Below are 14,532 nucleotides of genomic sequence, written 5' to 3'. Positions count from 1 at the left end.
GTTGCCCCAGCACGCCTGCTATTTTCTCACACTTTAGCCCTCCTCCACACAGTCAGGCAGAAACACTAAAGGGTTACCTTTAACAGAGCGTTTCGTCAGGATATAGCCTGGTTGAGGACATTCGTGAGACAATGCACATGCCATTCATGAGACTACAAATTTAAACCTACTGAGCATTTGTGTCTCATGGAACTTTTATTCACAAGACAGGGTTTGACAATTCAAGTCCAGTGGTTTTCAACTAATCAAATAATCATTTGCTGTGTGCAATTTGAATTATTAGCATTTCTGATTCTGTTCTTAGTCATGTGAAAGCTTACTCTTAGATGGTCAATAGCATCCCTGCTTCTGCTGCCCACCCAGCATTTATGTACCGTTGTATCACAATATTTTCTCTTTGCCTATGCCTTGGCTTGTAAATTCAAAGCACTGATTTTTGCATTGGGTCTAGGATTATTCCTTTCACAGCCTCGCGACAAGTTGTGCTTCTCTTACAACTGCAGCAGGAGTTCGTTACTGTCTCATCAGAATAATTTTAATTTAAAGTACGCACATTTCTACAATTTTCAAAAAGATTGGTACGTGAACGTTGTTACTGTAACAATTGAACAACGATGAAAAACAAGGTCGTCTTCGACTTTCAATAAAACCATCAAGTTGTACTCATTGCTTAATATCTAATGTATTACGTTGTCACGGTCAGCAACACATGACGTAACACATCACATTTGGCTCTGATTCAGATGTGGACACACTCCAGATATACCTAAGATTTCGCACTCAGACGTTTTACCTATTCAATCATACTACATAACACAGAATGATCTACTCACTGTAACTATAACCTTATAATCGAAAATAATCAATGTCCTGTCTAACAACAAAATAAAACAACAGCATACTAGATTCACAGTCAGCAATCGACACACATTTGAAGTACTTCGCCTGTCAACATACATTACATGCCTTCGTGATGCGACGACCGTATTAGAACGTAGTATGCAAAACAAGTGACGTGCATCTGCTCCCCATAGTGTGTTTTCCTTTCACCTACTTTGATAAAAATTGATCAAGGCATCTTTAAGAAACGGAGTCACAGAAGGAAAGAGCCCATCCCCCAGACTTCGTCCACGAAGACTAATGATCACGGACAATATTTTCATTTTTACCTTCCCAATATTGGAAACACCATGGCTGTCATACAGTACTGAACATTGTACATATGAATTAGAACCCAAGTACTTGTAGAAGTGACTGTGAGATCTTGCTTGCATGCGTCTTTAACACGGTCATTCTTCCCCACGTTGCCACAAAATACGAACAAACCAAACTTAAAAGTAGTTCAATCGCACACGGTATTAAGGTAGTATGCCCCTCGAAAAAGAAAGACTTAAACTTTTGCTAAAACTCTACTAAATGAAACTTTCAACCATTCTCTTTCCAAATCAACAATAAAACTCGGGAGTCACTGTGCAAAGTTTGGAACTAGCGAAACAAATTATCTACCATTTTGCGATATTTTAATTCAAAATGGCCGCCTTCCGGTGTTAATTCTATCGGAAAAATTTAAGTTTGGATCTTATAAAAACTGAGCTGGTGAAAGTTCACATTTTTTCCAAGAGCTTAAAATGAGCCCCCGTATGTGGCCGATCAAGGAGGAATTGTAGAAATTTGAATGTCCAATATCTGTCCCCGAGGCGCGTTCTACCTAAGGATGTCAGACCAAGGGGAAGCACAAATTTCTCTTCCGCTGTCTACTTTCCCTAAAAGTATTTTATACACTCTTGCAATATTAGCTTGTAACTCAGGAAGCAGACTCCTAGGGAAAATATCAGCATATTGTATCATGTGACCACCTGTCTGATGGAAGTGCATGTATCAATCCTGACTTGTGACTGCCAATATTTATGTCTGACATCACCGAATCAACACTACGGATCGCTGACAAAAGTGACATTACATACAATTTGACAGACCGTGGTTTGAAACAGTAAATTAGTCGACAGAACCTGTGGCAAAACCTTTGACACTGTTATCCCGCTGGGTTACCTCAGTTGTTTCTCACACATCTGATCTTGACCACAGCCTAATTGTCAATAAGTGACTTATGTGAAAGAGTCAATGGGACTGACTTTCTGAATAAAAACGAGTAAATTTACCCTTGTAAGTTTTCCTGCCAAGTATGGTAACTTTCTTCGGTACTACACTTCTTTGATTCTGTTTCTCACGCTCATTGAACGACGGGTGATAAGAATGTTGAAAACATATATCCAGTTAAACTAAAATTCAACAATTCTAAAATTTTCAGAACACAACTCTGAAATGTAATACATTGACTGAAGTGCTTTACTGTTAGACTGAGACCTCCTATCGCCATATGCATTGTTATGAACTCTTGGAAGTGTCTGTTGACAGATGCCACACAGCGTGACCGACCAAGAGAATTTTTGGCATTTCTAATTTTGCTAGACGAAACAGCTGAACCTACTTTACCTCTGAGAGTCAAGTAAGGGTAAACATTTGTTCTCATAACAGCACTGCTTTGAAAGGAAAGTTGAAATGGTGTATCCATGAAAAATGAGATACTGGGTTCGGCAAACATATTGACCTGACCTGATTCTCTAGGTTTGCTACCGCTTACTAGAATGTATATTTGGTTGTAAAGAATTGCTGTATGAAACATCAAAGAAAATGTCAAGGGCTAAATGTACACAACTTAAAGTCACACGAACACCGTTCAAACAAATTATGTGTAATGACAATCATATTTCACGGTCAGCTGATCATCCACTCATTATTATGGGCAATCGTGGTCAAATCGTAGCCATTCATTACTAGATCAATGTATTTTGTGGTCAGCTTATTATCATCACTCCCATTCACGGACAAATCATGGTCATTCATTGTCAGATCACTAGATTTCATGATGGTCAGGGTAAAATCCAACCCCTATGTTGCCCGCCACCTAGCCTGATACAGGGGTTGGACCCCTGGACAGTCGTGTGTGTGCCTAAAGATGTCGCTTGATTTCTGTTGTCAAGGAATCTTGCAATGTCTATTCAAAACGCACTAAACTTGACGTTTATCGAGGGTCATGAATGTCAAAATATTGATTGGGTAAAATATAGCACACCGTCACCTGTTCATGAGGAGGAAAGTAAACAAAATAAAATCGTTGTGGCAGGGCAAGAGCGAACACATTTCATGTCGCCTTTCAAATATCTTTCGTACAGTATACCGTTGAACACTGCATTTCCACCGACTTTGATGATAAACTCGACTATAGTTTGCTGCTCCTGCACAACACTAAAATTGTACATGGTGAAAATTGCATTAACGTCTGATCAATATGTACTTCACAGTGATCCCTCACAAGTGATAGAGATCAGAAATATATTGTCAAAAATTGAGTCAGAATTCAAGTGCCCCACAGCACATTCTACCCTTAAATGTCCACTCGCTGTATTCCAGCTATAGCGGGTATTATTACACTTTTTGCATATACATTACACAAGTCATAATTGCCACGTTGCGTATATCTTCTCGGATCTGCGATACGAGGACAGTGAAACAGAATCAAATGGCTTGTTGAGATGATGCGCGCAGACACACCATAACGTTAAGTAAAATCCGATGAGTTATACCGATGTGAATATTGTTGCTGAATAAGTATTACACTGTAGTCGGTGGATGATAAAAACGTGCACTAGTAAAATTCGCAATATCTCTTCCGCTCCTGACGTCACTCAGAAGTAAGCCATGCTATCGAACATTACTGCGAAGACTTCTAGCAATGTTCCTGAAAGTGGACAATCGTCTTTTTTTCGGCAGTTGCACAACTTTTCTTGTTCCCTGTTTTCAGTCAACAGCAGAATACTAAACATCTCAGATTGTGAAGCAACATTCAAGAAAGCAGCCCCCGACTTCGAAAAGGCGCTGAAACAAAATGGACACACATACAAAATGAAGTTCGAGCCCCCGTCACCAAGCAACGAAAACAAAAGAAAACGAAGCAGACAAATCATTTGGTACAACCCCCCGTTCAACAAGGCAGTGAAAACTAACATCGGCAGAACATTCTTGAACTTGATTAAGACCCACTTTCCAGAAGGCCACCGTCTACACAAGCTCTTCAACAAAAACAACGTGAAAGTAGGCTACAGTTGCTCCAGAAACATGGGAAGTATAATCAAAGCCCACAACAACCAAATACTGCATAAAGACAGGGAACAAGAGAAGTTGTGCAACTGCCGAAAAAAAAAAAAAGACGATTGTCCACTTTCAGGAAACTGCCTCACCTCTTCAGTAATATACAAAGCCACTGTAACCACAAACAACGATCAGAAATACTACATTGGACTCACGGACTCAACCTTCAAACAAAGATACACGTATCACAAGTACACATTCAAAACACCCAAGCACAGAAATAGCACAGAACTATCAAAATTCATATGGAAACTCAAAGACAACAACAGAAACTACGATATCAAATGGTCAATCATCGACAGAGCTCCCCCCTATTCAAATAAAACCAAACGCTGCACCTTTGCATAACAGAAAAGCTCCATATAATTTATTCAGACAGCAAATCAACCCTTAACAAACGAACAGAATTCCTCTCAAAATGCAGACACCGCAGCAAATTCCTCCTCATTAATAACTGACTTGCCATTGGCCGCAACCGCTTATTTGAATATGCATACTCACCTGCAACACAATATAAACAGTCCCATTCCCGCCAAATACTCACTCCTGATGATTGCTTACCGCATTAAACAGCCTGTAGAGTGACAACTACAAGTTCCTAGATTCTCAGTATTACCGCCCTGCAGAAATGCATTGAGCACTATACTTTGCCTGTATTGACAAGCAAACCATTTTCGTATATATATATCTATATATATATATATATATATATATATATATATATATATATATATATATATATATATATATATATATATATATATATATATATACGTACGACAATGGACACTGCGTTGACATGAACTGAACAGAAATGGTTTGCATTAGAGACTGCTCTACGTTAACCTTGAATCACAAGATCATTATCATGTTCTCTTGAGACAAAAGAATGAGTACCCGCCTGAACAAGAAGACCGGCCTTATCATCGATGGTACTTTAATGCCAAAATAACCCATTGATTCATCCCCGAGACAGGAAAGAGGTGCGTATTGAAGCAATAGTTGATTACAGTTTTGATTGATTTATAATTGAGTTTGTAGTTGTAGAACTTTCTGAGTTTTTTTTACTTTAAAACTTGTAGGCAGTTTCGTACACAGTTCATGTTAATTTTGTCCTACAGTTTTTACGTTAACCACGTCAATGAATAAAACTGAATATTGGTAATCTGAAGAATGTCGACTGAGCCAATATATTCCCGTTACTGTAAAAACTCTACCCTGTGGATTTATCGACATTCAACGAATGATGGCATCAGAAAGAAGATATCCACCCCTGTATAGTAGATATGGACGTCACATTAAGCTGACTCAAAGGACCTTGGCAAATGCCAGGTAGAAGATTTTCAAGGAATCTGACCGCTCATACAAACGCCTTTATGATGTAATGCAAAACATGTATTGCCAGATAAAGACAGGTGAGAACACTTTGCGTGTTAAAGAATACTGTGATAAGTGGCTATCACTGATTGACGGATACTACCAGTCTGAATTTGAATTCTGTGCAATGCTGAATGAACAAGAACTGAAAGACCTTGAGACATCATTGCGGTTGAGACAGAAAGACATTGAAACCTTCAAGTCATTTGTCACTGACATATTATAGACTGCACAAGTCAAACCAGAGACAACTAATGCTGATGGTACTGAACACGTTACGCCAGTGACATAGACGAATGCGCATTCCACGCTTTCCCGCAACAGTGTCGAGAGATTGCCAGGTGTTGACATAAGGAAGTCAAACTTAGCAGATAGTGTTGCATTATCCATAGACAAAGAACAGCTGGGCATACAGATGAAAGAACTTGATCTTCAATGAAGATGGCGATCTTAGAGTTTAAAGAAATAAAGGCGGAGTTGAAAAAGGAAATCAATATGGCTAGAAGAAAAAATACTGGACTTCCAGTATACAGTGATGATGAAACAGACCGTCAAAGTAAGTGCTGCTCAAAGTACTCTGATTCTATTTCCTTCCGTGGGACTTTCCTACACTCTAGCCGAGACTTTGTAAAGTCAATACACTCTGAGCCAGATACTACACAGAGGTAAACGCATGACGTCACCAAGTCGCCATGGAGACGGAGAGGAGTTTCCTCTACTGCAAAGGAATTAAATAAGCTCTTGAACAATCGAAGTGATGAACTTCCAAGAAAGGAGTCAGATGTCTTCAGTGGTACATGATTATCTAATGTGGATAAATTCATTTGACGCACTGATCAAGAGGAAAATATCTGTAGTTGCCGATAGACTGTATTATCTAGGCAATTACACTTCCGGTGAAGCAAAGTAAGCTATCAAGTGTTTGCTTTCACAACACACAGATGAAGCATACACCAAGGCTAAGAAGCTGCTAGCTGATCGCTATGGCAACAAAATGGCTGTAGCAGAGACATATAGAAAGAGGATCCATGACTGGCCTCTTTAAACGAAGATGGTCAATGGCTACGAAAATTTGCTTACTACCTGCAACAATGCCAATAAGGGAGCGTTCAGTTATTACGGCCGGGGGTGGGCCGGCAAAATCCAGGGAAGCCACCTTTCATTTGAAAACTGCTAAGGGGGGGTCATGTATTTTTCAAACAGCTGTGAGGGGGGTTAACTTAATTTTCATAAGTATCCATCCCGTCAAAAAGCAGTTTCAGTGTTCAGTAATATTCTGGGAGATTATTCGCTGCATGATTTCATTCTCTGAAGTCATTTAACTATAAATCTGAACAAAAGCATAATTATCTGTCACATGAACATCTTGACTAGGCAACTCTGAGGCTTGTCTTATTGTAAATCGAGCTCACTGAGGGCAATGAAAAATTCCTATTACTTACATATTAGAGATAGAGCAAGTTTTGTCAGGGAAATTATTTAACAGTTACCTGTAGACTACAAGTAACATGAAAAGTGATACTTTTAGGTAAAATTCCAATATCATAATTGTCGTCAACATCTGAACTTTCAAATACCCTATTTGTATCAATTATCAAACACATATTAAAGAACAAATTAATTTAGTCTAGCATTGTAAAAAACTTATTCATAGTTTTCTCATAGACTCCAATGTATTGTGAATTAACATTTTGGTTAAATTCCAAAATCCAACTCCTTGCACACATATCCATTTGTAACCATCCCAGTCTAATCAAGTACATTAATATCAATAATCAAGAGTACATAAACAGACAGATTTACCTATTTTTGTATTTGAAAAAAATATTCATAGTTTCTTAATAGACTCCCATGTATAGTGGATGGACATTTTCAGTGAAATTCCAAAATCAGATTTCTTGTACACATAATATGCACCTTTAACCATCATATTCTAATCAAGTACTATTATGTTAATTATTCAACGTCTGTATATGCACAAGTATAGCAAATTTTTCATGGAAAAAAAAATATTTACAATTTTATCATAGACTCCCATGTGTAGTTGATGAACATTTTTGGTGAAATTCTAAAGTCAAATTGTTTGTCCACATACCAGTTGTACCAACGCTATTCCAATCAAGTACTTTTATGTCAATTATCAAATATCTATAAATGCATAGATATAGTTTTGTATTGATAAAGTATTACACAGTTTCCTCATAGACTACCATTTATAGTGAATCAACATTATCAACAGCTGATTATCAATCAAATCTAAATATCACAATTTTGTACACACACGCTTGTGCAAAAATATTGCAATCCACCTGTTATTTCTGTCCAATCCCTTTGTGGGGTAATGTCAAAATTATAGCAAGTCAAATGGGGAAATTTGAACATTAACACCTTGTTAGTTTGTAAGGAGGGTCATTTGAACAAATCTGAGAATCTTGTTTTTGAGAATATACGCACCCCTCTAGAGGTGTATGTGTATGCAACTTTACTCAAGGAATGTGGGGTGGGGGTCATGAAATTTTTGTCATCTTAAAAGGGGGGTCATCAATTTTTTGGTACAATGGGTAGGGGGTTCACTTATTTTGACTGATGCGCAGGAAGAATTTGCCGGCCCACCCCGGGCCATAATAACTGAACGCGCCCTAAGCAATGTCAACGATGCGATACCTGAGAGTTCTGCATGATCCTGGGGAGCATAAGAAAATACTACGAAAACTCCCCAGACATATAGCCAATAGATGGGCCCGCTACTGTGGCGGAGTCCAGTTACTTTTGTATCTGCTAAGTGCAAACCACTCCAAAAAATAACCACCCTCAGTTGCTTTGATTTAGGTAAGGTTAATTTAAAACTGGGTAAACAAAGAGATTAAAATACAAGGTAATTCATTGTCCATGCGGGAGAGTCGAGGTAAATCAAAATTGTAAATAAACGGAAGAAAAAGAACTAAATTCTACTAAAAAATCTAAGCACTGCATTCAAAATGGTCCTCTAAACAATTGGAAAGTCATAAAAGGAAATCAACTTACATCATTGCATCTACAGTCCTACTTTTTGCTGGAGTGTTTGTCAAATTACATGGCATATGTACTTGCTTTTAAGACAGTGGAAAAAATGTGTCTGCGTAGGTGTAATTTAATCTGTAACATTTTAATTGTTTTACCAATAATTTTCTTGACCTTTATGTCAAAGGGTCTTAAGAAAGATAGAGGGCGATCTTCTGAAAATCTGGTTAGGGTCATGAAGGATCAATCCAACACACTCCCTGTCTAAAAGTGCGCGGTAAGCTGAATTTTTACTAATCATAAATTTCAAATAGAATAAATGCCTACTAATATTTTGTCTAGATAAATTCTAAAACCCAAGAGTTCAGACGTAAGGGTTCATGCTAATAGTCCGTATATAGTGTTCATTGAATTCAATCACAGAGTTCAATTTGTACTTTCAATCAAAACCGATTCACTAATAGGTCTGAGATATGTTCGATGTTTGCCTTCTTTACAGATTATGACGTCTACTTTTCGTACATTGTTGTCATTGCTGGAGTACACCTTCACTATGCGAGCAAGGGGCCAGCTGTTTCTTGACAATTCTTTCTGTCTCAAAAGAACCACATCTTCTTTTTTGACGTTGATTGTAGATTTATTCCATTTTGGTCGTGGCTGACAGCTTTGCAGATATTCTTTTCTCCATCGTATCCAGAATTGATCAGCTAGATACTGTACGCGTCGCCAACATTTTCTACTATAGAGGTCTTGTTGGACAAGTAAGCCTGGTGTTGGGGTGGGTGATTGAGTCTTCATGGGGAGTAGCATGCTTGGTGTGAGAGCCTGGGGATCGTTTCCATCAAATTCTGATGATACCGTTGTTATAGGTCTAGAGTTGAAGATGGCGCTGGCTTCTGTCATGAGAGTTGTCAGTAAGTCATGTGTGTATCGTTACTTCCCAAGTTTATAGTGCATGGAGTCTGATCGTATCAATTTGTCATTCCCATATACCGCCAAAGTAGGATTAATGACGTGGGTTGAAAATCCACTCACAGTCTCTTGTCGTGAGGTATTTCTTGATGTGGTCTTGATCCAGTTCTTTGGCGGCTGCCTGAAGTTTGCTCTTTGCGCCAATGAAGTTGATGCCCTGGTCACATCTGAGTTTCTTGATGTTGCCACATATAGCTATGAAGCGGCGTAGGGCTCTGATGAAGGCCGAAGTGTCCATCGAGTATATTACTTCACGGGTACTGCTGTATTGCAGAGACTGACAAAGATCACTGCCCATCTCTTCGCTCCAGATGTGCTGGCTCTGGTTTTGTGGGAAGCTATAGCTCAGGGGCCAATTACGTCCATGCCGACATTGGTAAATGGTGGGGTTTTATCTGTTCTGTCCAAGGGTAGGTCGACCACCAGTTGAGTGAGTGGTTTTGCTCTGTCTTCTACATGTCACACATTTGTGTAATATACTTCTTACCATGCCATGTACATCCATGATCCAATAGCCATTAGCTCTGACATTCGACAGGGTAAGTTGTCTGCCTTGATGTTGTACTTGTCGATGTTCACGATCTATGATTAATCGGCCACAGAGGTCGAGGTCCGATTGGCGAGGTTTTCCTCAAACGCAGATGAGTCCTTTTTCATCGGTGAATGGGTTCATCCGGCTGATGGGGTTCTGTTTCTGTAGTTTGTAGTTGTCAGTGCCTGCTGACTATGCTGCAGATAGTATCCCATATTCTTTTTTGAAACACCATTTTTCTGTACTGAGCGTAGGATGATGGTTTCTGCTTGTGCCATCATTTCAATTTTCACTTGTTCTGGAGACTTTTCTTTTTCCTCTTTGTTTTTTTTCTGATGATTTTCTGTGCCTGATTTTGTTCAGGCTGATTTCTGATGTGAATTTCTTTGTGAGTTCTCTCGCTAGGACGGCTGCACACAGTTCTAAGCGAGGTATGGAGACTGCATGAGTAGGTTTACCTTTGCTTTGCCAAGTATGAATGATATGTTAACGTTGTCTGCATGGTTGATCATCTGCAAGTACACTACAGCACCTATGGCTTCATCGCTGGCATCAGAGAAAATGTGACACTCAGTTCTCTTGATGGGTCTGAAGGCGGGTTGGGCATAGCATCGCCATAGCTGTACCTTTATGATGTAGTCGACGTCATTGCACCAGCGTGTCCATCTGGGCAAGTATTTCTCTGGTAATGGTTCGTTAAATCCAAGGTTTGATGAGTTGCGTCCTTTAGTTTCTGTTATGAGGCCTTGTAGTATTGGTTTTCCTTCTATGACAACTGGCATGAGTATACCAAGTGGATAGTATATTGAGTTGATGATCGCCAGTACTCCCCGCCGTGAGAATGGCTTCTTCTACCTCTAGAGACCACTTGACCCCTAATGATCTCTGTGTTGGTAAGGTGTCTTGGTTGATATCCGAATTCTGTAGATCTTTGGCTTGTACTGCGTTTTGGAGTGCGGTAATGACTTCGTTGTCATTAGAAATGATCTTGTGAAAGTTCACGTTTCTGGTCGCCAGTAAGTCTCTTGTTCTGTTGATGAGACTAATAGTTCTCTTTGTATCTGGTGCCGAGGTTAGTCCGGCGTCAACTTGAAAAGTTCTTGTCTATGAACTCTTTTACGTCTACTCCATATGTAGATATGCCGTCTTCAGTGATCTTTCTCAGTCCAAAGGTAGCAAAGGCTGGTAAGGAGACATTGCCAAACAGGTGTATGGTCATTTTGTACTGAATCACTGGCTTTGTGGGGTCGTTGTCTTTGAACCAAAGGAAGCGCAAATAGTCTCTATGTTCTTTGTTGATGTGGAAGCTGTGAAACATTTGTTCTACATCACCAATCACTGCTGTCTGCTTGCGTCGTAATCGTAGCAGGATACCGAGAAGGCTGTTCATTTGTTCCAGTCCCTGTAGCAATGCGTCGTTCAGGGACCCCGTTGTACTTTTCACTGGATTCGAATACTACTCTGATCTGCAATTTCTTGGGATATTAGACACCGACGTTTGGCAGGTACCATGCGTTGTTTGCATCTATTTCGTGTTCTGGAACGGGACTTGCGTGGTTGCGTTCCATAATTTTCTGCATAAACTGATAGTATTCTTCCATCAATTTTGGTTTACGCTGGATCTGATTCTGTAGACTGAAGAATCGGTTCAGAGCTGATTATAGATCGTTCAGTAATTTCTTTCAGTCGTGCCTGAGGGGAAAGGAAGTTCTAGAATGTCTTCCTCATTAACATGAACTTCTCGTTGCATGTCTTCAACAGAGGATGCCTTTTGTTTGTCATAAGGTGTCCGTTTGAAGATGGTGGTGCCAAAGTTGACGGGTTTTGGGCCTATTATGTCTTTGATGTGGATGTGATGATTACATTCGAGTGTTGGTTTGTAGTATCTGTTGAGGTTTGCAGTCGTACTGTGTATTGAAGTGCAGATTACACCTCTTGCTGTCTCTAGGCACAGTTCACCTGAAATTGTCCACCCTAGGTCGGTACGTTGAGCCCAAGGCGAGTTTACAAGCCCATTACTTGCTTCTCTGACTTTCTGTCGATGAGGAGGTGAATTCCAACGTTCTTTTTGAGCCCAAGGCGAGTTTACTAGCCCATTACTTGCTTCTCTGACTTTCTGTCTATGAGGAGGTGAATTCCAACGTTCTTTTTTGGTTCTGGAATGTAACCAGTGATAGACTTTAGGTGCTTGAAGGCCTTGCAAATGTCTGGTGTGGGTATTTCGTTTTTTCGCTCGGTATGTTATTTCTTCTTTCTATCAATTGATTCTATGATGAAGTGATTGCTACGTCATCCCTTTCTGAGTTCTCCTTTGCTGCTGTATGTTGACAGTTCATGTTCCCGGTCTGGGCCATGTATTGTCAGTGCGTCGAAGAGGTGGCTGTCGCCCATAGAGGCATTGGACTAGTCGTCTAGGACTAAGTTTCTATGTAGTTTGCTGGTCGGTCTTGTGAGTATACCTTTGCGAGGACTATCTTCTTATATGAACATCCTGCTTGGCATTTCTTGCATCAGGTGCATTTTGTTGTAGCTCCTTGGATTTCCTTTTTTTATCCTCTTGTTTTGTTTCGGTAGTTTTCTGCTTAGATCTGTCGCTGGGTGTAGCATAGAGACAGGTGATGTGTTTCTTACTCTTGCATATAGCACATTCGATGGTCGATATGCAGTCCTTAGCGAGATGTTTCTCAGTGCATTTAAAGCATAAGCCTTTCTTCGTACACAGTTCAATTCTCTCAGCAACTGGTTGCTTTGCATATGCCATGCAATCTTTCAGGTCATGTCCAGTAGCATCATGAAAAAGACATTGTTTTTCATCGTTTGATGATGTCGTTGCGTGTACACGTGCTCCAGTCTTTGTTTGTTGACTAGATTTTGACTTACTAGGTCCAGGGGGAGTGTCGTCTGATCTTGGAATATGGATCGCATGCTGCTTTCGCTGTGTTTTTCAAGAAGTCTGTGAAGAACTTGAATGGGCAAAGGTTTCGTAGCGTCGTTTGTATGATGCCATGTTATCTCTCCACTTGTTGAGGACGAATCTTGGTAACTTCTCCATGATGGGCTTGAGTCCTTGTGGTGTATTGAGGGATGAAAGGTCCGGAAGTTTTCTCATGCGTGCCTCTGTGTTAGAGCTTGTCTGATAGTTCGAGTAGCTTTTTACATTGGTCTGGTTTAACTTTCGGGAAGGACTTCAGTCTTTCCAGCATTACTGAGGTGAGTGCTGCAGGGTTGCCGAATCTATCTTCTTGTTGTATCCAAGCCTCTCTATATGACTTGTCTGGGTCGTCTACATATCATTGTAGATGGTCTTTGACGATTTCTGCGGATCTCCCTGCGTGTATTTATGCAGGAAGTCCAGTTTCTCAGATGTCTGTATGCAGGCCGTTGTCACAGTGGCTTCAAATGATGACATGTACATGGTTTGGTCGCATCCAAGTGTTATTGGTTGTTGTAGTGGTAAATGTCGACGGGCTATCATTTGGGCTATCTCCATCAGAGGTTGTATGTTGTTGTTGTTATTATTGCTTTTTGTGGGTTTCTGTTGATTTGCAGTAGGTGAGACTGTCCTACCTGATTTTGTTGGTGTTTCCTGTTCTGGTTGTATCAGCAGAGGGGATAATTCTTAGCCTTTGTTTTGTTCTGTGGACATTAACTCTCTAAAGTAAAGTGCTGGTAATTGATGTCGCTCCATTTCTTCTTTCATTGCCATGTAATGTGATACATGGTCGTTTGATGACTGGTCTGGTGAAGTGTCTGTACAGGTGTGGAACTTTCCCTGGCTACTTTCTGGAGGGTTTTTACATCTATGCTTGCCTTTTCTGCTTTCATTTCCTTGATTTTTGCTTGATGGTGAACTCTTATCTTCATATACTCTGCCTCTTTTGCTGCAGAGCGTGCCTTGTGTCTTTAATGCGTTTGCCCTGGATGACGTTGATGATCTAGTTCTGTTTGAACTACGCAAGCTGCCTAAAGATGATCCACGTTCGGATGGTGATTTGAAGTTGAGGGTGCTATTTTCAGCTTCCCTTGTCTTTGCATCGTTAATGTATTCATTCGCTTGTTCAATGTTCCTGCTAAAGCTTATTCCCGTTAATTCTGCTTGCTTCTTACCTTCTGGTGTCTTGTCTTGTTGATAAAATCTCTGAAGTTCGTTCAAAGTTTGTTCATATTCCTTGGAAAGCGCCTATGATGTATCAATTTTGCTTTCTGTTGGGTCCTGCATTCCCCTTAGGTCGATGAGAACTCCCCTTGTTTTGTTCCAGATGCCTGGCATGGGCCTTTACAGTGTCCAAGATAGCATAAGGCAGTCTGCTTTCTATTTTTCTATTGTCCTGAAGAGGGTGCCCTTCAGTTTTGGCAGTAGCTGTCCCTCTTGGAACCTCCCTTTCTTTTGCTTGTTCTTCTGTTCTGAGGTAATATCCTCTTGATTATCATTTTGAGATTTT

General features: G+C 40.1%; 1 protein-coding gene across 1 annotated transcript; it reads right to left on the bottom strand.

Annotated features, from left to right (window-relative positions):
- Positions 1–9,012: 9,012 nt before the first annotated feature.
- Positions 9,013–9,489, bottom strand: LOC139137794 (uncharacterized). Its single transcript, XM_070706065.1, has one exon. It carries the CDS (start codon positions 9,487–9,489, stop codon positions 9,013–9,015), a length of 477 nt encoding a protein of 158 aa, XP_070562166.1.
- Positions 9,490–14,532: the final 5,043 nt, after the last annotated feature.

This window comes from Ptychodera flava, chromosome 7 (genome assembly GCF_041260155.1).
Source record: "Ptychodera flava strain L36383 chromosome 7, AS_Pfla_20210202, whole genome shotgun sequence".
Lineage (NCBI taxonomy): Eukaryota > Metazoa > Hemichordata > Enteropneusta > Ptychoderidae > Ptychodera > Ptychodera flava.
Note: the sequence above shows the minus strand (reverse complement) of the source record. Positions and strands in the feature narration are given on the sequence as shown.

Bases quoted from the DNA above. Each gene is read 5' to 3' on its own strand.
- LOC139137794 (XM_070706065.1), bottom strand. From the start codon at position 9,489: ATGACAGAAGCCAGCGCCATCTTCAACTCTAGACCTATAACAACGGTA.